General features: G+C 42.7%; 1 protein-coding gene and 1 long non-coding RNA gene across 10 annotated transcripts in view; one reads left to right on the top strand and one right to left on the bottom strand.

Annotated features, from left to right (window-relative positions):
- Positions 1–3570, bottom strand: part of LOC132819439 (uncharacterized) — a 95434-nt gene extending 91864 nt beyond the window's left edge. For all 4 annotated transcript variants that reach the window (XR_009645078.1, XR_009645079.1, XR_009645081.1 and 1 more), the window contains exon 1: positions 3511–3570. This is a non-coding gene — a long non-coding RNA (uncharacterized LOC132819439). The remainder of the gene's footprint in view (positions 1–3510) is intronic.
- Positions 3571–3726: 156 nt separating this feature from the next.
- The window catches only part of LOC132819769 (reticulon-4-like), a 104728-nt gene continuing 85704 nt past the window's right edge, over positions 3727–22750 (top strand). The window contains exons 1-2 of one of the 6 annotated variants that reach the window (XM_060831507.1): positions 3727–4345; positions 17672–17707. In XM_060831507.1, the coding sequence (XP_060687490.1) occupies positions 4012–4345; positions 17672–17707 (370 nt within the window). In that variant the 5' untranslated portion in view covers positions 3727–4011. The remainder of the gene's footprint in view (positions 4346–17671; positions 17708–22750) is intronic. The other 5 variants (XM_060831511.1, XM_060831506.1, XM_060831508.1 and 2 more) reach the window with 5 other exon arrangements.

The raw sequence follows: 22750 nt of genomic DNA, 5'->3' as shown, positions 1-22750 counted from the left end.
GCCCTGCATAAATGAAGTAGAGCATTCTTACTTTTATGTTCACTGTCTGTTATAAAAATGGAGAGCATTCCATTATCCTTTTTGTTAATTACTTGCTGTATCTATGTTTTAACATTCTATACCTAGATCCCTCTTCACCTTGGAATTCTGCAGTCATTCTCCATCTAAGTAATTAGCTACATTTTAATTATTTCTGCTAAAGTGAACTGCCAGACTTTTGCCCACCTATCTATGTTGATCTGCAACCTTATTATGCCCTCTTCACAACATACTTTCCTAACTACTTTGTGCCATCTGCAAATTTAGCAATCACGCCCCTTTACTTGCCTTCAAGTAAGCCACTAACTTAAATTGAGGGCAAATTACTGATATGGCTGGGGAATTGGTCTAATGGCAGGTGACAGAAAGTAGGGATAATGGATAGGCACTCAAATCCGCAGAATGTGACCAATGGTATCCCACAAGGATCTGTGTTCGGACCTCAATTATTCACATTATTTACTAATTAATTGAGTAATGGTGTAGACACCCGAATTTGCTGATGACACAAAGTTAGGCGACATTTGTAGACATGTAGGCGGTTAGCATAAAATTACAAAGGGCTATTGATAGACTAAGTGAATGGATAAAACCGTGGCAGCTGGAGTTCAACGTAAGCAAGTATGAGGTTATCCATTTTGGATTAAAGAAGAATAGATCAGAATACTTTCTAGATGTATTTAAATATAATGGATGTTCAGAAAGACTTGAGGGTTCAGCTTCATAGACCTTTAAAATACAATGAACAGGTGCAAAAAATAATGAAGAAAGCATATGGAATGCCAGCATTTATATCTGGAGGACTGGAGTATAAGGATACAGAAGTTATGCTGCGTATATACCAAACCCTTGTTAGACTTCACCTGGAATACAGTGAGCAGGTCTGGGCACCACACCAAATGAAGGGTATATTGGCTTTGGAGAGAATACAACATAGGTTTACAAGAATGATACCTCAACTTTAGGGGTTAAGTTATAAGGAGACACTATATAAATTAGGCCTGTTTTCTCTAGAATTTGTAAGGCTAAAAAACTAGCTGATTGAAGTTTGCAGATGACACCAAAATTGGAGGTGTAGTGGACAGCGAAGAAGGTTACCTCAGATTACAACAGGATCTTGACCAGATGGGCCAATGGACTGAGAAGTGTCAGATGGAGTTTAATTCAGATAAGTGCGAGGTGTTGCATTTTGGGAAAGCAAATCTTAGCAGGACTTATACACTTAATGGTAAGGTCCTAGGGAAAGATGTTGTGAAACTTGAAAGGGTTCAGAAAAGATTTATAAGAATGTTGCCAGGGTTGGAGGATTTGAGCTATGGGGAGAGACTGAACAGGCTGGGGCTGTTTTCTCTGGAGCGTCGGAGGCTGAGTGGTGACCTTATAGAGGTTTACAAAATTATGAGGGGTATGGATAGGATAAATAGACAAAGTCTTTTCCCTGGGGTCGGGGAGTCCTGAACTAGAGGTCATAGGTTTGGGGTGAGAGGGGAAAGATATAAAAGGGACCTAAGGTGCAATGTTTTCATGCAGAGGGTGGTACGTGTATGGAATGAGCTGCCAGAGGAAGTGGTGGAGCCTGGTACAATTGCAACATTTAAAAGGCATTTGGATGGGTATATGAATAGGAAGGGTTTGGAGGGATACGGGCCAGGTGCTGGCAGGTGGGACTAGATCGGGTTGGGATATCTGGTCGGACTGAAGGGTCTGTTTCCATGCTGTACATCTCTATGATTCTATCTTGACATTTGTGAGGGCCTTCTTGGGTCATTTTAAGACCTCCATCTTCATAGAGGCAGATAAGCCATTCAACCCTATAAGGCTGCTCTGTCACTTGATATGATCTGGGCTGATCATCAAGCTCAGTACCTTAATCCAGTCTCTAGCCATTTTTTTAAGCTTCTTAATTATATTTTTCTTCCATTCTCAAGCTTTCAGGAAGGGTCTAGGGGCAAACATTAACTTGCTTCATAGAATCATAAAATCCCTTCAGTGGGAAAGAGGCCATTTGGCCCATCCAGTCTGCACCGACCATCCGAAGAGCATACTACCCAGACCCAGCTCCTCCACTCTCTCCGTATAACACCATATTTACCATGTGCTAATCCACCTAACCTGCATATACCTGAACACTATGGGGTAATTTGCCTTGGCCAATTGATCTAGCCTGCACTTTTGGATGATGGGAAGAAAGCAAAGCACTCAGAGGAAATCCATGCAGACATGGGAAATGTGTAAACTCCACACAATCACCCAAGATTATATTCTTACAAATTGCCAGAGGTCGCTCTGCACCTTCACAAAACATTCTTTTAGTTATTTACAAATTAGACTTTTACAGAATAATTATAGCACAGGAGGCCATTTAGCCCATCATGTCTCTGTTGCCTCTCCAAATGGACATCTCACCAAAACACATTCTCCTGCCTTCCCCGTCATCCTTCATATTGTTCCTTTTCAAATAATCATTCTTTTGAATAACTAATGCACACCAGCATTTACTTCTCCAAAGAGAATAGTCCTGACTTCTCCCTTGAACCATTCTCACGAACATCTTCTGTACTCCGTCTATTACCCTCTTCTTCTCAAAGTGCAGCACCCGGCTTTGCACACAATACCCTGGGTGAGTCCCTCATAACCTCCTTATTCTTGTACTGCATATTACAATTACAATTTTCTATTAATAAACACTAGGGGCCATATCCCATATGTTTTTTGCTAATGGAAACAGCTAGGATGCTTTGGGTAGTTTCACTATCACCAATCCTTTTTGCTGGCATCAGTCCATGCTATTGATACTAAGCAGAGAAGGATGCACTCGTCAGTAAAACAGGCTCAATCTTGGTGAACAATTTTTAAAATAAAAATGTATATTACTTAGTAGCTGGTTACATTACATTTGAGATACATGATTGCATCTTGTGTGAGGCAGGTTCCACTTAAAGATTAACTTAATCTATGTGCTACCAGCACTAACAACTCATTGGACACCACTGAGTCACAGTCCTTTACGTCCTGATGGTGCACCTTATAGTGATATTAATGATCCCTTTCAGGCATTAAATGCCTTATAAAATACTGCATGCTTTATTAAATGTTTTCTCAAATTGTCCTATCTCTGATCTTGTACTCCTATACGTGTCGTAACTTCATCATACGTTGTCTCCTCATTTTTCCCCCCCAGTGCATGACCTCACAATTACGTGCATTGAAGTCCAAGTAGTTACCCACCCTCTCCAGTATTTTGTCAGCAATTTATAACGCCTTAATTCTCACTGGAACGTAAAATAACTATTTTCACATTCCGCTCCTGCAAAATAAAATCCCCACAAAAGTGATAAGAGTTTAAAATTTAAAAACATAGTTTCTTAAGAAATATATTTTTTTTCTTAAGATAGACGTGATATTTCCAAACCCCTCAATGGACTACACATTTTCGTGAGTGATTTGCATTCATTATTATAATTTCCTAACCTTTTTGCACCTTGAACTGCGGAACAAAATAATCCTCTTCAATTATTGCGCAGGATAAAAACTGGGTGGACAACATTGACACGTCTAACCAATCAGATTATAACCTCAAACTCCTTTATCTTCATTGGTCCAGACTGATCCGCCGGCGCCGAGTATGACCGTCGTCCACTTTGTTGATTGGCTGAACACAACATCATTCAGTTCATTCACCTCCTCCAGGTTGGACTGGTCTCCGGAGCCGGCGGCGCCAGGTTTCTATGAATCACGGCGACGCCATTTTCTATTATTATAATCACCGCACAAGGGGAGTGGGCAGGGAGGGGTGGTCTCCTGCCTTTTTACTCAATTATACCCGCCTCTGTCTGGTGGCGCACTTCTCAACCTTTCAAACACGCATCAACGACGCTTTTGTGTTTTAAGTCAGTTAGGTAGGTGAAGACGAATAGTTAAATTTGTTTTAAAAATAAAGCCTGAAGATTTCAAAAGAACTAAGTCAGAACCATGACAGATCCCGAATGGCAGTCTCCTTCTGTCTCGTCCTCGGCTCGTTTAGACGACGTTATAGACGATCGTACCGCCGAAGGTATGGAGGAAATGCTGCATGATTTGGATCCTCTCAAGCCTGGGGCTGGCGACGCACCCAGATTTGTACCTTCGGTCCCTGTACCTCCGGCTCCCAGCGGCTTCGAGCTGGCAGAGAGCACTAACATTGGCGATGAGGATACCCAGGTCCCTCTACTTCTGCCCGCCAGAAGCCGACCAGAAGCGGACTCCACCTCAGAGACGGCGCCTGCTACATCCACAGTGTCCGCCAAGACCTGTCCAGAGTCTGCCGGTAAGTTTTAGGACTACCAACTTCACCCACCGCGGCTCATTATAACAAGATACTGTAACCAACTCAACCAGAGAACATGAGGCTCCACAACGTCACCCCACTTTTAGTTCGACGTTCTTACATTTTTATTTAGAATTTATACCTGAAAGTAAGTTAACACGTCCCGCACTTTCCGCCACAACGATGAAGCAGTTCGTTGTATTGTGTTTTTAATTGCGATTTGTGTTTAAATGGGGAAGTTTTAAGTAACTGGTAAAATCAGAAGTGAGTCACGAACTTAGCCCTGTTGAAAGGGCGGTGGTTGCAGATCCAGTAACTTCGAAAGGGAAATTTTAAAGAACCGAGAGAAACAAAGGGACCAGAACTGGCAGAGGCCGGACATGACGGTCCGAATGCTGCCTCCCGATTGTTAAAAGGTTTGGGTGTGTAGTGTATAGACTTTAGGGTTTAAATGAGTGACAATGCTTCAGTTGGCGTAATGTAACCGCTATCATCGGTGGATGTCAGGCAGCATGAGAAAGGGAAATCAGCCAGCGGGCCGTTTCCTGCCGTTTTCATTGACTGTCGCCGGGACATCTCCGTTGATTGGTCAGAGCCAGTGTCAATCAGGAAGATGGTGCCGACGGTATCTCCAATCACCGTGTGTGTGGGGGGGTGGGCCTTCTGATAGGAGCGGCTGGCCATGCGGTATGATGAGGTAAAAACAATGACTGCAGGTGCTGGAAACCAGATTCTGGATCAGTGGTACTGGCAGAGCACAGCAGTTCAGGCAGCATCCAACGAGCAGCGAAATCGACGTTTCGGGCAAAAGCCTTTCAGGAATAAGGGCAGAGAGCCTAAAGCGTGGAGAGATAAGCCAGAGGAGGATGAGGGTGGGGAGAAAGTGGCATAGAGTACAATAGGTGAGTGGGGGAGGGGATGAAGGTGATAGGTCAGGGAGGAGAGGGTGAAGTGAGTAAATGGAAAAGGAGATAGGCAGGTAGGACAAGTCTGGACAAGTCATGGGGACAGTGCTGAGCTGGAAGTTTGGAACTAGGGTGAGTGGGGGAAGGGGAAATGAGGAAACTGTTGAAGTTCACATTGATGCCCTGGGGCCGGTGTTCCGAGGCCGAAGATGAGGCATTCTTCCTCCAGGTGTCTGGTGGTGAGGGAGTGGCAGTGAAGGAGGCCCAGGGCTTCCATGTCCTCAGCAGAGTGGGAGGGGGAGTTGAAATGTTGGGCCACGGGGCTGTGTGGTTGATGTTTCCTAAAGCGCTCTGCTACGAGGCGCCCAGTCTCCCCAATGTAGAGGAGACCACATCGGGAGACCGGATACAATAAATGATATTAGTGGATGCGCAGGTAAAACTTTGGATGTGGAGGCTCCTTTAGGGCCTTGAATAGAGGTGAGGGCGGAGGTGTGGACGCAGGTTTTACAGTTCCTGCGGTGGCAGGGGAAGATGCCAGGATGGGAGGGTGGGTTGTGGGAGGGCGTGGACCTGACCAAGTAGTCACGGAGGAATGGTCTTCGCGGAAGGTGGAAAGGGGTGGGGAGTGAAATATGTCCCTGGTGGTGGGGTCTTTTTGGAGGTGGCGGAAATGTCGGCGCATGATTTGGTTTATGCGAAGGGTGGAAGGTGAGCACCAGGGGTGTTCTGTCCTTGTTACGGTTGGAGGGGTGGGGTCTGAGGGCGGAGGTGCAGGATGTGGACGAGATGTGTTGGACGGCATCTTTAACCACATGGGAAGGGAAACTGCAGTCTCTAAAAAAAGGAGGCCATCTGGTGTGTTCTTGGTGGAACTGGTCCTCCTGGGAGCAGATACAGCGGGGGCGGAGGAATTGGGAATACAGGATGGCATTTTTGCAAGCGGTAGGGTGGGAACAGGTGTAATCCAGGTAGCTGTGAGAGTCGGTGGGCTTGTTTTAAAAAAAATATTAGTGTCAAGTCGGTCGTCATTAATGGAGATGGAGAGGTCCAGGAAGGGGAGGGAGGTGTCAGAGATTAAGGTCAGGGTGGAATGTGTTGGTGAAGTTGATGAATTGTTCAACCTCCTCGCGGGAGCACAAGGTGGCGCCAATGCAGTCATCAATGTAGCAGAGGAAGAGGTGGGGAGTGGTGCCGGTGTAATTACGGAAGATCAACTGTTCTACGTAGCCGACGAAGAGACAGGCATAGCTGAGCCCCATACGTGTGCCCATGGCTACCCCTTTGGTCTGGAGGAAGTGGGAGGAATCGAAGGAGAAATTGTTAAGGGCGAGGCCAAACGAGTGAGTGTCGGTGGAAAGGTACTGTTGGGAACGTCTGGAGAGGAAAAAAAAGGAGGGTTTGGAGGCCCTGGTCATGGCGGATGGAGGTATAGAGGGATTGGATATCCATGGTGAAGATGAGGCATTAGGGGCCAGGGAAACGGAACTCTTGGAGGAGGTGGAGGGCGTGGATGGTGTCTCGAACGTATGTGGGGAGTTCCTGGACAGGGGGGATAGGACAGTGTCGAGGTAGGTAGAAATGAGTTCAGTGGGGCAGGAGCATGCTGAGACACCCTCCTTTAGCTTCTCTCCACGCTTCAGCTCTCTGCCCTTATTCCTGATGAAGGGCTTTTGCCCGAAACGTCAAATTCGATGCTCCTTGGTTGCTGCCATGCGGTATGATGTCAGATCTGAAGAAGGGTCACTAGACACGGGAATGTTAACGCTGATCTCTCTCCACAGATGTTCCCCAGACCTCCTGAGATTTTCCATCATTTTATGTTTTTGTTTTAGTGTTACGGGTGTGCGTGTGCAGTCAAATTCGTACAAAAGAATCTTAATTAAATGTGGGCAAGGATTAGTTTGATTATGGCAACTGTTAACTACTGAAGTATTTGGTCACTTTTTTTGTTTTGACCCGCTTTGTAATCTCTTCAGTATCTGGAATTGATGTGGAGCAATGATTGCAGCTGACTGAAAACTAAAAAGCTGCATGGCGCCCTCTTAGTGTCACACTGCAGCATAATGTTTGAAAACTTTCCAATTGAAATTAATACTGTCTTATAAGGGTCAGGAGAAAATCATTTACTTCAAATAGAATTTTAATGTTTACCGCCAGTTCATGAGCTCTTCGCACATAAGCATTCCAACCAGAGGTGAAATGGGCAACGTGGTATTTACAACAATCAATTGGAAGTCTAGGTGGTAGCAGAGTAAGAGTGTTCTGGGAAAACTTCCAGTTGACCAACATATACCTCATGTTGCTCTTGGGCATTCTGAAATTTTGTTGATATGTTCAGCACCAACCTGTCTGTCCCTTTTAAGTCACACTCAAGTAGTCTAAATGGTAAATTTGTGTTGAACCTAAATGTATAGTTCCTTGGGTTAATCAGTGAGGAATTACGGCTGATTTGTGGAAACATGGGCAAATTTGACTGATTTTAAAGCAACTCATTATTTTGCCAGTATTTCAGAAACTGATTCTCTTAGATTCTCCCGTAACACCATTCACGCTGAGTCTTTTTAATCTGTGGATGCTATCTACTTTTTAAATTTTATACTTGGGGTCCCTGTTGGGTTTCAAGGCCTCAAACAGTCCTTCTAAGTAAGATAGAGGTTCACTTGCTTCTCCAGCCGGGTTTACTGTATCCAGTGCTCCTGATGCTGTCTTCTCTATGTTGGGGAGACCAAACGTGACCTAAGGGAAAGTTTCGCCGAACATCTTAGCTGGACATGCAAGAGCTGAGCTGACCTGACCTCCCGGTCACAGCCTATTTTAATCCCAGTTGTTTTGGCCAATATCTGAGGTCATGTCTGCTTGTGAGACCTTGCTACTTACCCATCCACCATTTTTTTGGATGCAATGTCTTTGTTCTTTGGCGTCTTCTATCACTCCTAACCTGACTGTTTAAAGTTGCTAACAGGACTTGTACTAACTACTTTACTCTTTCTCTCTTACTGGAGATGTTTGCTGCTAATCAGTCAGCTGTTCTTACCTGTTCATGCTTGACACCTTGCCCTGCAAGTCAACTTTGTGTGATATTCGTTCTTTCCTCACTGATTTTGTTACTGTGCAGCTGTATTGATTGCAATTCCACTTTTTGATTTGCCTCTTGCAGATTAGAGTTTGCATAATTTACACTCAGCTGCTGCTGGCTCTTCTATAGCTGCACCACTTTGTTTTTGGCTGTGAACATTCTTGTGACATGCTTCAGTGGCCCTTTTCACAAGTGGCTTGGAAAGCACATAAATGTTACTTATTTTACCCCTCTTTTAACATGTACTTGAATAGGAGCCTTAATGAGTCAGTGAATAAAATTTTAAGCAGGTAAGCATCGTAATACTTCAGACAAAAGTTTCCACGAGCAGGGTTAATGGAACGGTAAAGATTCACTAGTATGCAAAACAAGCTTACAACCATTAGGTAAGATAACTAAAGTTGATTCACGGGTACTGCTATGGGCATCAGATGGCTAAGTTAGAATTTATTATGGTATGTTGTAAAACTTTCATGATGGTGAGATTCCAGAATAACCACCACACCTCCATTTTGGTGAATGAAAATATTTTTACTCAAAACTATGATATGCTTTAAACACATACTTTCAGTACTGGAACTAGTGATTTGCAGAGATTTAAGTGATAGCTGTATGTATAGTTAGGGTCTAAATTACAGCGGGATGTGACTTCTGTAAAGATTAAGCTAATATTTATCATGAATCTAGCAACAGTGAATTGCTGTAAACCTTTGTTCTGCAATTAAAAGCTGCTCTGAATTTGGAGCTTTGATTGTGTTCGTAATGGATTTCAGTAAATTAGCTTCTGTACATACAATTGAGTTAACTGCATGATTTAACTAAGCCATTGCTCACGGCTGTAATGTGGTACAACTGCATTACCATATTCTGGATTAGTGGTGCTGGAAGAGCACAGCAGTTCAGGCAGCATCCAAGGAGCAGCAGAATCGACGTTTCGGGCAAAAGCCCTTCAGGAATAAAGGCAGTGAGCCTGAAGTGTGGAGAGATAAGCTAGAGGAGGGTAGGGATGGGGAGAAAGTAGCATAGAGTACAAAAGGGGAGTGGGGGAGGGGATGAAGGTAATAGGTCAGGGTGGAGTGGATAGGTGGAAAAGGAGATAGGCAGGTAGGACAAGTCTGGACAAGTCACGGGGACAGTGCTGAACAGGAACTTTGGAACTATATACTGTGTCAAATGATAGATTCCCACCTTTGTTTGGCAGGAGTGACTACTGCTGCTTGTTGGCAAATTGGTTGAAAGGAGTTGTTGTTGAAGAGATGCAATTATTGCAGAATTGGTTCAGAAATGCTTGAAGGAGAACATTCTGATAAAACTAGTTGTTATTTCTATGCTTATTAATAATTTGAAGACACCAGATTGGGGGAGAGTGTATACATGAAAACACTTGTCGAATGTGGATGTAATTGGTTTTTAAAAAAAGCCTTACTATGAGTAAGTGTTTGTTAACCCTTCGAGGAAGGGTATGCCACTAATAGTTGGAAAATAAATGTCGAACATTGGTAGAGGAACACTGGGGTCTAATGGTTCAGGTACACTGAAAAACATAAAGTGGGGCAGAAACAGGCCGCACAACCTTTCAAGCCTGCTCTGTTATTCCGTATGGTCATGGCTGGTTATCCAACTCAGCTGTTTTTCAGCTTTCCTCCTATATCCTTTGATCCCTTTATCCCTAAGAGCTATGTCTACCTCCTTTTGGAAGTATTCAGAGTTTTGGCCTCGCTTGCTTATTGTGGGAGAAAGTTTCCCAGGCTTTCACTCTCTGGCTGAAGAATATCTCCTCAGTTCATTCCTAAGTTGCCTACCCCAATGTCCCTAAAATCTTGACCCCTGTTTCCAGACTCAGCAGTCATCGGGAACATCCTGTGATTACCCTATCTAGTTCTGTTAGAATTTTATAACTACTCATGATATTCCACCCCATCATTCTTCTAAAGTCCAGTGAAAATAGTCCTAACTGATCTGATTTGTCTATTTATATATCAGCCTTATTCCTGATGAAGGGTTTTTGCCCGAAACGTCGATTTCGCTGCTCGTTGGATGCTGCCTGAACTGCTGTGCTCTTCCAGCACCACTGATCCAGAATCTGGTTTCCAACATCTGCAGTCATTGTTTTTACCTCCTATCCCAGGAATCAGTCTGGCAAAGATTGTTGCACTTCCTGGATAACCAGAGGATATCCATCCTCTGACAAGGAGACGAAAACTACATAAACTACTTCAGCTACAATTGTAGCAAGACATCCTTGCTCCTGTACTTGAATCCCCTTCCTATGAAGGCCAACATACCATTTTGCTGTCTTTACTGTCTGGGTCACGTGCATGCTTGCTTTTAAGTGAACAATGAACAAGACACCCAGGTCTTGTTGCACCTTGTCCAATGCCAATTTCTTGCCAGTCAGATAATCTGCCTTCCTGTTTTTAATATCCAAAGTGGATAACGTCACACTTTCCACATTACGGTTCATCTGCCATGAATTTGCTCACTCACTCAGCTTGTGCAAAACACACTGAACCGTCACTCCATCCTCCTCACAGCTCATTCTTCCACCCAACTTTGTGTTGATTGCAAACTTGAAGCCATTATGTTTGTTTCCTCCTTGACCTCTTTATCTCCAACTGCCGTCGCAAAATTGACTGCCTCAACCTGTCCACCCCTCTTACCCACTCCAAACTCTTACTCTTGCATAAGCAGCCTTTCACTCTTTCAGCTCCAACCCCAACCTCACTGTTAAACTAGCTGACAAGGGGTGCAGTGGTAGTATGGCACGCAAACTCTACCTCACTGAAGCCAGATGCCAACTTGCTGACACCGTCTCCTACTGCCCCATAACCACGACCTCACTCTTATCACCAAACCATTGTCTCTCAAACCATCCATAACCTTATCACCTCAGGCAATCTTGCATTCACAGCTTCTAACCGAATAGTTCCCCAACCCTGCACCACCTGATTCAACCTCTTACCCAGATTCCACAAACCTGACTGCCCTAGTCAATGCAACAGTCTCCACCTGTTCCTGCCCCACTGACCTTATCCCCTCATATCTCGACTCCGTCCTGTCCTGTCCATAAGCTCCCCATATATGTCCAACGCCCTCACCAACTCCTCCATAACTTTTGATTTCCCCAGCCCCCAACACCAACTCTTCACTATTGACATCCAGTCCCTATACACCTCCATCCACTAACATGAAAACCTAATCGCCCTCTGTTTCTTCCTCTCCCACTGATCCAAGTAGCCCTCCTCCACCAACACTTTCATTCGATTGGCAGAACTGGTCCTCACCCTCAACGACTTCTCATTTTAATCCTCCCACTTCCTACTGACCAGAGGATTAGCCATAGGCCCCGGTTATGCCTGCATCGTTGTGGAATAGTCCCTCTTGAATTACACCAGCTCTATTCCCCCACCTTTTCCTCTGCTCTGTTAATGACTTTATCAGCCCCACCTTGTGACCCCATGGGGAGATTGAATGGTTCATCAACTTGAACATCTTCCACCATGACCTCAAGTTCACGTGGACTATCTGTGACGTTTCTGCTGACCGACTCAACGTGGACATCCATTTGAAACTCACCAGCTCCCACAGTGGCTTTGACTGTGTTTTCCCCACCCCCCCCTGTAAAAATACGGTCCCTTACTTCCAATTCATATTCATCTGCCTCTGTTATATCTGCTCCCAGGAGGAGAAATTCTACACCAGGACATCCCAGATATTCTCCTATTTCAAGGACAGCAATTTCCCTTCCCACATGATCAACAGTGCCCTCCATCTCATCTCCATGTCTTACACCTCTCTGTTCTTGAACCCCGCCCGTCCAACTGCAACAAGGATACAACCCCCCCCCCCCCCCCCTCACCTTCCACCCCACGAATCTCCAGGTACAGCATATCATCCTCCGCCATTTTCACCTCCTACAGTCAGACCCACCACCAAAAATATATTTCCCTCCCCACTGCATGTGTGTTCTGCAGAGACCATTCCCTCTGCAACTCCTCTCTCACCTCTCCCCCCCCCCCCCCCCCCCCCCCCCGCCCCCCAACCTCCATCCAAGGTTTCAAAGGATAACTTCAAATTGGGCAGAGATTTTACTGCACATCCTCCCACCTCATCTACTGCATTCACTGCTCTCTGTGGTCTCCTCGACTTCGGAGACAAAACGCCAACTTGCAGAGTGGTTCAGGGAGCACCTGTGGTCTGCATGCACCACCCAGCCTCACTGCCCTGTGGCCAACTATCTTAACTGTCCCACGCATGCCAAGGATGTGGAAATCCTGGGCTGCCTCCCCTGCAGTACCCTGCTAGTTACTGGTTGCCACTTATAGAAAGAATTGTTTATTCCCACTCTTCCCTGACAGTCGAATTCTGTATCTGTTGGTATGCTGTCTCTCCCCAGTCCCATATACTTTATTTTGACTTGCTAATTTCTTAAATGGGACCTTTATCAAAAGTCTTCTGCAAGTCCAGGTTAACCACATTGGCTGCTTCTCCCTTATCAACTCTACTAATTCCAATGTTGCAAAATTCTGGTAGATTTGTAAGTCCATGTTGATTCTGTCCAATCCTGTCACTGCTTTTCAAGTACTATGCTATCTAAATCTTTTTAAATGGCCTCTGGCAATAGGAAAAATGCAAATGTCAGGCTAATAGGCCTACAGTTCCCAGTTTCTCTACCTTTTATTAAATAGTGGTTACATTAGCGACCCTCTGATCTAGAGGGACTGATCTAGAGTCTAGAGAATCTTGAAAGATGGCTGTCAGTACATCTACTATTATTTCTAGGCCCACCTTTTTGAGTACTCTCGGATGTAGATTCTGACCTTGGGGATTTATTGGCCTCTTATTCCCATTTTTTTCCCTACTAATTTCTTTCAGTTCCTCCCTCTCACTAGGTACTGTGCTTCCCAACTTTTCAGACATTGGTTCTGTTTTCATGACGGATGACACAAAGTATTTATTGAATTGGCCTGCTATCTTTATTTAGAGTCATAGAGATGTACAGCATGGAAACAGACCCTTCGGTCCAACTCGTCCATGCGGACCAGATGTCCCAACCCAATCTAGCCCCACCTGCCAGCACCCGGCCCATTTCCCTCCAAACTCTTGCTATTCATATACCCATCCAAATGCCTCTTAAATGTTGCAATTGTACCAGCCTCCATCGCATCCTCTGGCAGCTCATTCCATACACATATCATCCTCTGTGTGAAAAAGATGCCCTGTAGGTCTCTTTTTATATCTTTCCCCTCTCACCCTAACTCTATGCCCTCTAGTTCTGGACTCCCCAACCCCAGGGAAAAGACTTTATCTATTTATCCTATCCATGCCCCTCATAATTTTGTAAACCTCTATAAGGTCACCCCTCGGCCTTTGTTCCAGGGAAAACAGCCCCAGCCTACTTCGCCTCTTCGTAGCTCAGATTCTCCAACCCTGGCAACATCCTTTTGTAAATCTTTTCTGAACCTTTTCAAGTTTGACAACATCTTTCCGATAGGAAGGAGACCAGAATTGCATGCCATATTCCAACAGTGGCCTAACCAATGTCCTGTACAGCCGCAACATGACCTCCCAACTCCTGCATTCAATACTTTGACCAATAAAGGAAAGCATTTCTGATTACAACTTCCACTATTTCTGAAACAAACCATTTAAAAGTACAAAAGCAAGTCAATAAAACTATTTACAAAATAAAGTGCAAGGCTTTCATTATATCATAAAGAGATGGGAGCATGAGTAGTCCATTCAGTCTCTTGACCCCTCCCCTTATACTATCATTCAGAAATCATGGCTGATCTGATTGCAGCCTTAACTCTACTTCCATGCTAACAAAACCCTTGATGTCCTTGTGAAAACATTCTTCAACTTAGCCTTGCATATATTCAATTACCCTTTTTTTTTGCTGCTTTCTTTGGAGGAAAATTCCAATGTCTCACAGCCCTGAGAAAAGATTCCTCCTCACCTCCCTCTTAAATGGGAGACCTCTTATTTTCCAAACGTGCCTGTTTAGTTTTAGACTTTCCGACAAAGGGAAACAGTCTCTCATCATCCACCCAGTCATGTTCCCTCAAAATGTACCTTTCATTAAGATCACCTCATTCTTCTAAACTCCATTGAACCTAGGTCTGATCTGACAACCCCTCAAACCAGAAATCAGCTAAATGAACCTTCTCTGAACTGATTCCAGTGGAATTACATCGCTCTTTAAATGCTGAAAAAACTTTTATTTTTCTTTATTTTTGATTATGGAATAAAATGGAAAGGTAATTATTTTCTTAAAATAAAAGCAAGTAGTATTGAAGAATTTCTGCACTTCAAAGCATGTCACCTAACACCAGCGTACCAGTAATTATTTCTTCTTCTATGCAGACGTATAAAGTCTGAGTGGCAACAACTTCTAGGACAGGAAGTCAATGATGCAAATGGTATTGACACAGTGATCACTTGGCACGGATCTTCTGAGCAGCTGTAAACATGCACAGCTTATGGAGAATATTGTCTTGACACTCGCTGTAATTCTGTTTATACAGCTGCTCGACCAAAGGATGTATAAAGTTGGTGATCAGTCATTGATGACAAAGGTCTGCCAGTGACTATGATTGACTCTCAGGTAGTGGAGCACTTGGGTAGGGGGTGACTGATTGATTTGTTTCAGACAATAGAATCTCTGGAAATGAAGAAACTGTTTTGCTCAGTAGAAAAAGCATCTTAAGCCTGGAAGATGATTTCAGAACTTGTTTGGGACCGTTTTATTTCACCTTTTTTAATTGCTGTAAGCTGTGACTTCTTAATTGCTAAGTTAATTCCTTATAGAACCGTTTACAGAAACTAAGAGCAAGAGTGTTCCTTTTGAACCCTTGACCTTGCTCTGCCATTCAATATGATCATGGATTGACCGCCCTTGTATTTCCTTATCTGTCCTGTTGGTTAAAAAAGTAAGTTCACCAAATTCTCGAGGGCAACTAGGGAAGGGCAATAAATGCTGGCATAGCCAGAGATGCCCATGTCCTATGAGTGAATTTTAAAAAATGCTCTTTCATTTCCTTATTGCTATCTGCTAGTCCTAAAACTTACTTGATCTGCCACTTATCTTAAATTATGTGCCTGCTATAAATGTACCTGTATTATTTCGTTATGTGTACTTTGCCTTGGTATAGCTACTGCCAGTAGACCCATATGCTAATCCCACAACTCAGTTTCCTTTGCTGTCTCTTATTTCCAACTAAACTGTGCGCGTTGCTACTCTGAACCAAAGCTATCTCACATAGCATGGAAGCTGTGGTTAGCACTGCTGCCTTGCAGTGCCAGGGACCAGGATTTGCATTCACCCTTGGACAACTGTCTGTGTAGAGCTTGCACATTCTTTGCGTCTGCATGAGTTACTTCTGGGTACTCTGGTTTCCTTCCATTGTCCATAGATGTGCGGATGATGTGGATTGGACATGCTAAATTGCGAATAATGTGCAGGCTATGTGGATTAGGGGCATGGTTTAGGTGGAATGCTGTTCAGTGGATTGATATGGACCTGATGGGCTGAATGGCCTGCTTCCACGCCATAGGGATTGCGTGATTCTCCTGTATTGATTTTAACCTTTTTTTCTTAAGAGCGCAATACTATCTTTTCCTTAACTCCTGCCCTTCTGAAATATCAAATGTTAAATATTCAGGTCCCAACCGTGGTTTCTGTAATCAGTATCAATAATATTTCTTTTAGTACTGTCAGTCCATCTGTTGTATGAATGCTGTGTGCATTTAGGTAGAGCTTCTAGTTGTCTTTCTACTATTCTTCCACATTCTGTCCTACCTGCTGATTATATTATTGTATTGTATGCTTTGTTTCTGATATTAGTATATCAAATACTGTAATGCCTTGACCTTAACTTTCCATTTCCTCTTGTGATTCTCTTCCCAACCCTATTTCTAAAGCCTTCTCTACAAGTATAAATTGTATTTTGAGTTCCTAGATATTGCTAATACCTGTTCAGAATCTCTCTTTCTGATTTATATTGGTCCCCACATGTATCGCAAACACTTGTACTTTTCCTCCCGCTTCAAGTTCCTCTCCAGCCCTCAGCAGAACGATTATTGCGCAATCTTCTTACACTGCTTTTTGCAGCAGAGTGTATGTCCCATCAACTACGCTACCTCTTTTACAGCTGAATTCCTTTTTTTTGCTTCATCTACTTGGGGTACTCTGCACTGTGTTGTCCTGTTAAGTTTGTTCACCCACTTTGCAACCCTGACTTTGATCTGTCAAATCACTAGAACTGCAAACCTGTTGAACAATAGCAAGAGCAATGTTTCTTCACTTCTAATTCCTAGATGCTCATACCTGCCTCAGCTGCAGTCTGATATCAACTTGACCATGAGCCAATGTGAAGAACTAGCTTAAGCATTGTGACTGCCTCAGGCAACTGTGTGCAGATACATCAGAAATGTTATCAATTGTAGTACCCTCAGCTTTGAACTCTGTGCTGAAATTGCTTGATGAGGTCACTGTGGGTAATGCTGTCTCCAGCCACTTCCACATGCTACATCATTTGCCCTTCATCCTAATTATGTTTTACTTAACAAATTAAGTTTCAAATATTCTTAATTTCCCAGCTCCCAACTCAAACAAGTGTCCACTTTTAGAGAGAAAATAGGAAAAATGTGCTCGTCAATCAATGGCTCAACTGACCTGTTTGTCATGGGTTGATCTTTTTTAGAACATAGATGGTCTGCTCTGAATCCACAGATCCAGCCAATGCTGTTAAGGTTTGCTGTTTTTCTAGAAGATAGAACTGTTGAGAGAAGATAATTATGTAAAGCATTTTTAAAAATGTTGGTTAACCCATTTAGACTCTTGGAACCAATTCTAGTGTTTTATGATGAAATAGATATAGAATTGGAGAATCAAGATATTTACCAGAATGATAACTGAGAAGCTATACTGAACAGACTTTAGTCGTCGTCTTTTTCTCAAAAAAAAAACAAAGGGATAACCTCAAGACACTTGGAAGTTTATGAATGCAGAGATGGTTTTCTGCAATTAGGGGAAAATCAAAGAAGGTCACTAACGTCCTATTGGGTGTTTGCTGAGACACTAATTAGAATAAAAGTTCTCTCCCACAAGGAGGAGTTGAAGGAATTGAATTTAATTGAGGTGAAGTGAAGGGGGAAGATCATGTAGAGCATAAAAAAACCTTTTTGGGATGAATGGCAAGATTATGCAATAAAATTGGGTGTGAAAATAGATATTTTCCCTTTATACTTCTGATGATTCACTGTTTTTTCTCAATGTTTAGCTTTTGATTTTGGTTTGGAACTGACTACCGCTATTTTTCCTCCCTGCTCTGCTTGCAGGTTACACTTTCCTAGAGCAGAAGCTAGATCCAGAAGGTAACACCACTGGTATCTGTTATATCAATTATTAATTGATTTGGTTACTTTTGATTTAAAAATAATTTTTGTTAATTGCTGATTTTAAAACTTTAATCCATTTAAAATTATCTTTTACCTTAATCACCAGTGTTTGGGTTGGGGGAGTTTTTATTTATGTAGTGCAGAAACAGTTCATTGCAAAGGGACTTGTATAGTGGTGTAGTGTGCCTACTCCTGGTCAGGAGATCTGGGTTCAAGTCAAACCTGTTGTGGAATTGTTTAGCATGTTTGGGTTGATTGATTGCATTGTACATTGATTAAATTTAATCAATTATATCAATTTGGTTGTTTTTTTAAACCTAATTTCCCAAATATATGCTACATTTTTGAAAAAAAGATTTTTTAAAAGGAAAATGTACAACACAAACATTAACAAAATCTAGAATTTTTAAACTTGCAGTGTTGGCTTCTCTGGTAGAAATGAAAACTAATTGTTTTTAACGTTTCCTACTGATATTTGTGAACTGAAGAAACCTTCAGATATCAAACAGTCTCTTACAAATGATACTTTAAAACATAACAATGTTGACTGTCAGACATATGTATGGCGTGGAATGATAATTTTGTTACTGCCTTGAATTTGAGCATTATCTAACTGAATCTGAAGCTCAAAGTAGAAGATCTTTATTTTGATGGGATTACCTAGATATTGCTCTTAATAACAGAAATTGCTCAGGAGATATTTGGCAGGTATGGCAGCTTCTGTGGAGAGAAAACAGTTAATGTTTTGAATCCAATGATTCTTCAGCCCCATTTTGGACTCAAAGTATCAACTCTGTTTTCTCACCACAGATGCTGTCAGTCCTGCTGAGTTTCCCTGGCAATTTGTCTTGTATCTCAGATTTCTGGCATCCGTGGTTCTTGTTTATTTGAGGTATTACTCTCAATTGTTTTGTTCAAAACCTATTTCTAACAAGGTTGTTTAAGAGATTTTTCTTCTGTTTGTATCAAATGCAGTAAATATTTTATATTTTCAGATTTTTTGCTTTGAATTCTATTGATTTGCGTCAGTTCTCCAAATCTTGTGTGAAGGTTTTGTTTGGAGATGAGGTTTCATGAGTATTGGATGTCTCAGTTTCCATATCTAAGTAACTGGTCATATTTGATTTTGAATATGGGAGAATAGAAGCAAGGATCAACCATATGCTCTCCAGAAAGTCAAAAAGGTTGGCAGGGTATGATCCACAAATGGAACTTGGTTTGAGACAAGAAGAAAAAATATTCTTTTTTTTGTGCCTAAGATGTCTCCAGTAATTGTACAGCGAATGAAATACTGAAGTTGATTTGCTAATACAGTGTAAGATATGCACAGGCAACTTCAACATGGTATGTTCAATGGGCAACAAATTAAATGACCAGATTATCTCTTTCGGATATTGTTGGCTGAAATGTTGGGGTCACAAAATAGGAATTTCTAACTCTCTGTTCGCCATCAAGACATCAGGTAGTTCATTGAATGCCACAATGATTACCTCCAATGAACATATTTTTTTGTCTAGTGTATTTCTGGTCTAGTATTTGCATTCATTTTCTATGTAGGGGACGTTTTAAAAGGTAGATAAGACTTAAGATAGCTGTAGCTGTGAAAGTATTTAGGAATGTAGAAAATGAAATGCAAATAGTTAAAAGGAATGTAAAATAATGCCATCACTAAATAGAATTAGTAAGGACTTTTATAAACATATGTAAAAAGAAAAACAATTGGAGAAGATTGGATTTCAGCCAGGCTGAGATGATTCAGTGTTTTAGTTTTTGTTAGACCGTGGTGTAAAGAGGAAGTTGTGGTATCAATGTTTGAAGTATCTGATGTAAAGGAATTTATTTTGAAAAATAGAACTGTTGCTGTGCATTCTAAACGTAGAAAGTTGGAAGCTCTGGGTACAATTCTAAAATCCCTTCTGAATAAGCAAATTCATAATTCTTCAAGCAAGAAAGGAATATGTCTGGAAAGTATAACATTTAATCTAATGAATATTGTAATTAGTTGAAATGGCTTTTTAAAAAGCATGGATTAATCAAGGATAATTAGCATTTTTTTTGTTAAAGACTAGTCATGATTTTTCTCGTAGTAATGGCAAATTGGGTAGTTGGAGAATATTGTGAATCAACAGTGAGGCTTTTCAGAGAAAAGGTGTAATTACTAAGAATATTGACTGGACACAGCAGTTTGGTTAAATGATAGTGGTCAGATGGGAAAAAAAATCATGACCTTTTAACAATAAACTGGGGACTTCGTACGTAGTGAGAATTTTCAAGAATTTCAGGAAGGCAAGTGGTTTGTGCTCTTGGTAGGCATTGATTGTTTGAGAATATTCATTTTGAAAGGACGATTGTAGAATCAGAATTAAAGTTTGAAGGGTTTTGGACAGCTGTTTGCCAACGAGCTAAACATCAAATTGCAATGTCCTGCGAACGTTTCGTACTTCAGTTTAAAACACTATGCAGATGAAGGCCATCTTGTGTGGGCCATCTTTGTTATTTATAAATTGAGCATTCTGGATTCATGTTTACTTGCAAATGGGTCCTGATGGCTATTGAAGGCTTATTTCATTCATGTTCGAAGAAAAGTATTTCTTTTAACATCTAGTTTTTTTTAAAAACTGACTTGCTGCTGTTCAGGACAAATCTATACAAACTTGACTTGTGCCTAGATTAAACTAGGTTTTATTACACCAGAATCTAAGTTTTTTTTGGAGCTGTGCACTGGAAGCAAATGGAATAATCGTATTTCTTGTTTCCCTACAATGTAGAAGGTGGCCATTCACATCATTGTACCTGGGTCTACTGAGTCAAATACTGAATCTTGTTATCACAATTAATCCCTTCTTGTGCTATTTTCGAAAAGTAATTTATTAACTGCCCTTAATACACTGTGGATTCTGCTCTTCTGAAGCTATCCAAAACTTGCGTTGTCCTCCAGTTATCAATGTTTTGATTTAATGCACCTCCATTTTGAACACCTCTATTAGATCTCTAATTGATGTTCTCTTTAGTAAAAGTCATTCTTGATGTCATGTAATGAATTTTGAGGACTCTGGTTCAATTGGCAATGCTGAGTCATGAAGTTCTGGTTTCAAGATCCACTCCAGAGATTGAAGAAAATGATCCAGGCTGATTTGGATTAGTGGGAAAGTACTGACTTTAGTATTTCACATGAGACAGTACATTTGGATTCCATTGGCTAGTTTGTGTGGATATAAAAGATCCCATTACATTATTTTGACAATGGACACAGCATTTATGAAGTATTTTTGCTAATATTTATCTTGATTAATATCTCATGAATAATCTGGTCATTTTTACATTTGATGTTTGTGAGGGTTTGGCATGAATTATCTGTCACATTTCCTACCTTGCAACACTGCATGTAAAGTACTTTGAGATACCTGCTACTAAAGAAATGCATTTTTTAGATATTCTGTTCATGGTGTTTTCATGTCAAAAGGATATCTAAAACTGGACAGACTATCCACTACTATTAAGAAACATTGCAAGTTGGCAAGGAGATAAGACTAGAGTTGAAAAGTGTGGTGCTGAAAAAAAACACAGCAGGCCAGGCAGCATCCGAGGAACAGGAGGATCAATGTTTCGGGCATAAGCCCTTCTTCAGGAATGAGGCTGGTGTGCCAAGTGGGCTGAGATAAAAGGTAGGGGGGAGGGGCGCTGGGAATACGATAGGTGGAAGGAGATGAGGGTGATAGGCTGGAGAGGGGGTGGAGGTGGCAGGTCAAGAGAGCAGTACTTGATCCGTGGGACTGACTTAAGATTTGGGGGGGGGGGGGGGAGGAATGAGGAAGCTGGAGAAATGTATATTCATCCCGTGTGGTTGGAGGGTTCCTAGGCAGAAGATGAAGTGCTCTTCCTCCAGGTGTCATGTGGCCAGGGTCTGGCGATGAAGGACACCAAGGACCTGCATGTCCTTGGCGGAGTGGGAGGAGGGAGTTAGTGTTCAGCCATGGGGTGGATGGGTTGGTTTGTGTGGGTGTCCCAAAGGTGTTCCCTGAAACGTTCTGAAAATAAGCGGACTGTCTCCAATGTAGAGGAAACCACATCGGGTGCAGTGGATACAGTAAGTGATGTGTGTGGAGGTGCAGGTGAATTTGCGACGGATATAGAGAGATCCATTGGGGCCTTGGGGCAGGTGTGGACGCAAGTTTTGCACATCTTGCGGTTGCAGGGGAAGTTGTGGGGAGTGGAGGTTGGGTTGGTGTGGGGTGTGGACCTGACGAGGGAGTTGCGGAGGGAGTGGTCTCTCCGGAACGCTGATAGGGGTAGGGAGGGCAATATATCCCTGATGGTGGGTCTGTTTGGAGGTGGCGGAAATGACAGGATGATACGATGCATCCGGAGGTTGGTGGGGGGAAGGTGAGGTTCTGTCTTGGTGGCGATTGGAGAGGCGGGCTTCAAGGGCAGAGGTGCGCGATGTGGAGGAGATGCGGTGGAGAGCATCATCGACCACGTCAGAGGGGAAATTATGCCATCCCATATTCCCAATTCCTTTGCCTCCGCCGCATCTGCTCCCATGAGGACCAATTTCACTACCGAACAACCCAAATGGCCGCCTTCAAAGACCACAATTTCCCCTCTGATGTGGTGGAGAGCATCATCGACCATATCTCCTCTACTTTGCGCACCTCTGCCCTTGAACCCCACACCTCCAATCGCCACCAGGACAGAACCTCACTGCTCCTCACCTTCCACCCACCAACTTCCGGATGCATCGTATCATCCTCTGTCATTTCCGCCACCTCCAAACAGACCCCACCATCAGGGCTATATGTCCCTCCCCAACCCTATCAGCATTCTGGAGAGACCACTCCCTCTGCGACTCCCTCGTCAGGTCCGCCGTGCCCCTTCCCCAACCCAACCCAACCTCCAGACCCGGCACCTTCCCCTGCAACCGCAAGAAGTGCAAAACTTGTGTCCACACCTCCCCCCTCACCTCCCTCCAAGGCCCCAATGGATCCTTCCATATCCATTGCAAATTCACCTGCACCTCCA

Source organism: Hemiscyllium ocellatum, chromosome 10, assembly GCF_020745735.1.
Source record: "Hemiscyllium ocellatum isolate sHemOce1 chromosome 10, sHemOce1.pat.X.cur, whole genome shotgun sequence".
NCBI classification, from domain to species: Eukaryota; Metazoa; Chordata; class Chondrichthyes; order Orectolobiformes; family Hemiscylliidae; genus Hemiscyllium; species Hemiscyllium ocellatum.
This window is presented reverse-complemented; position numbering and strand designations above follow the sequence as displayed.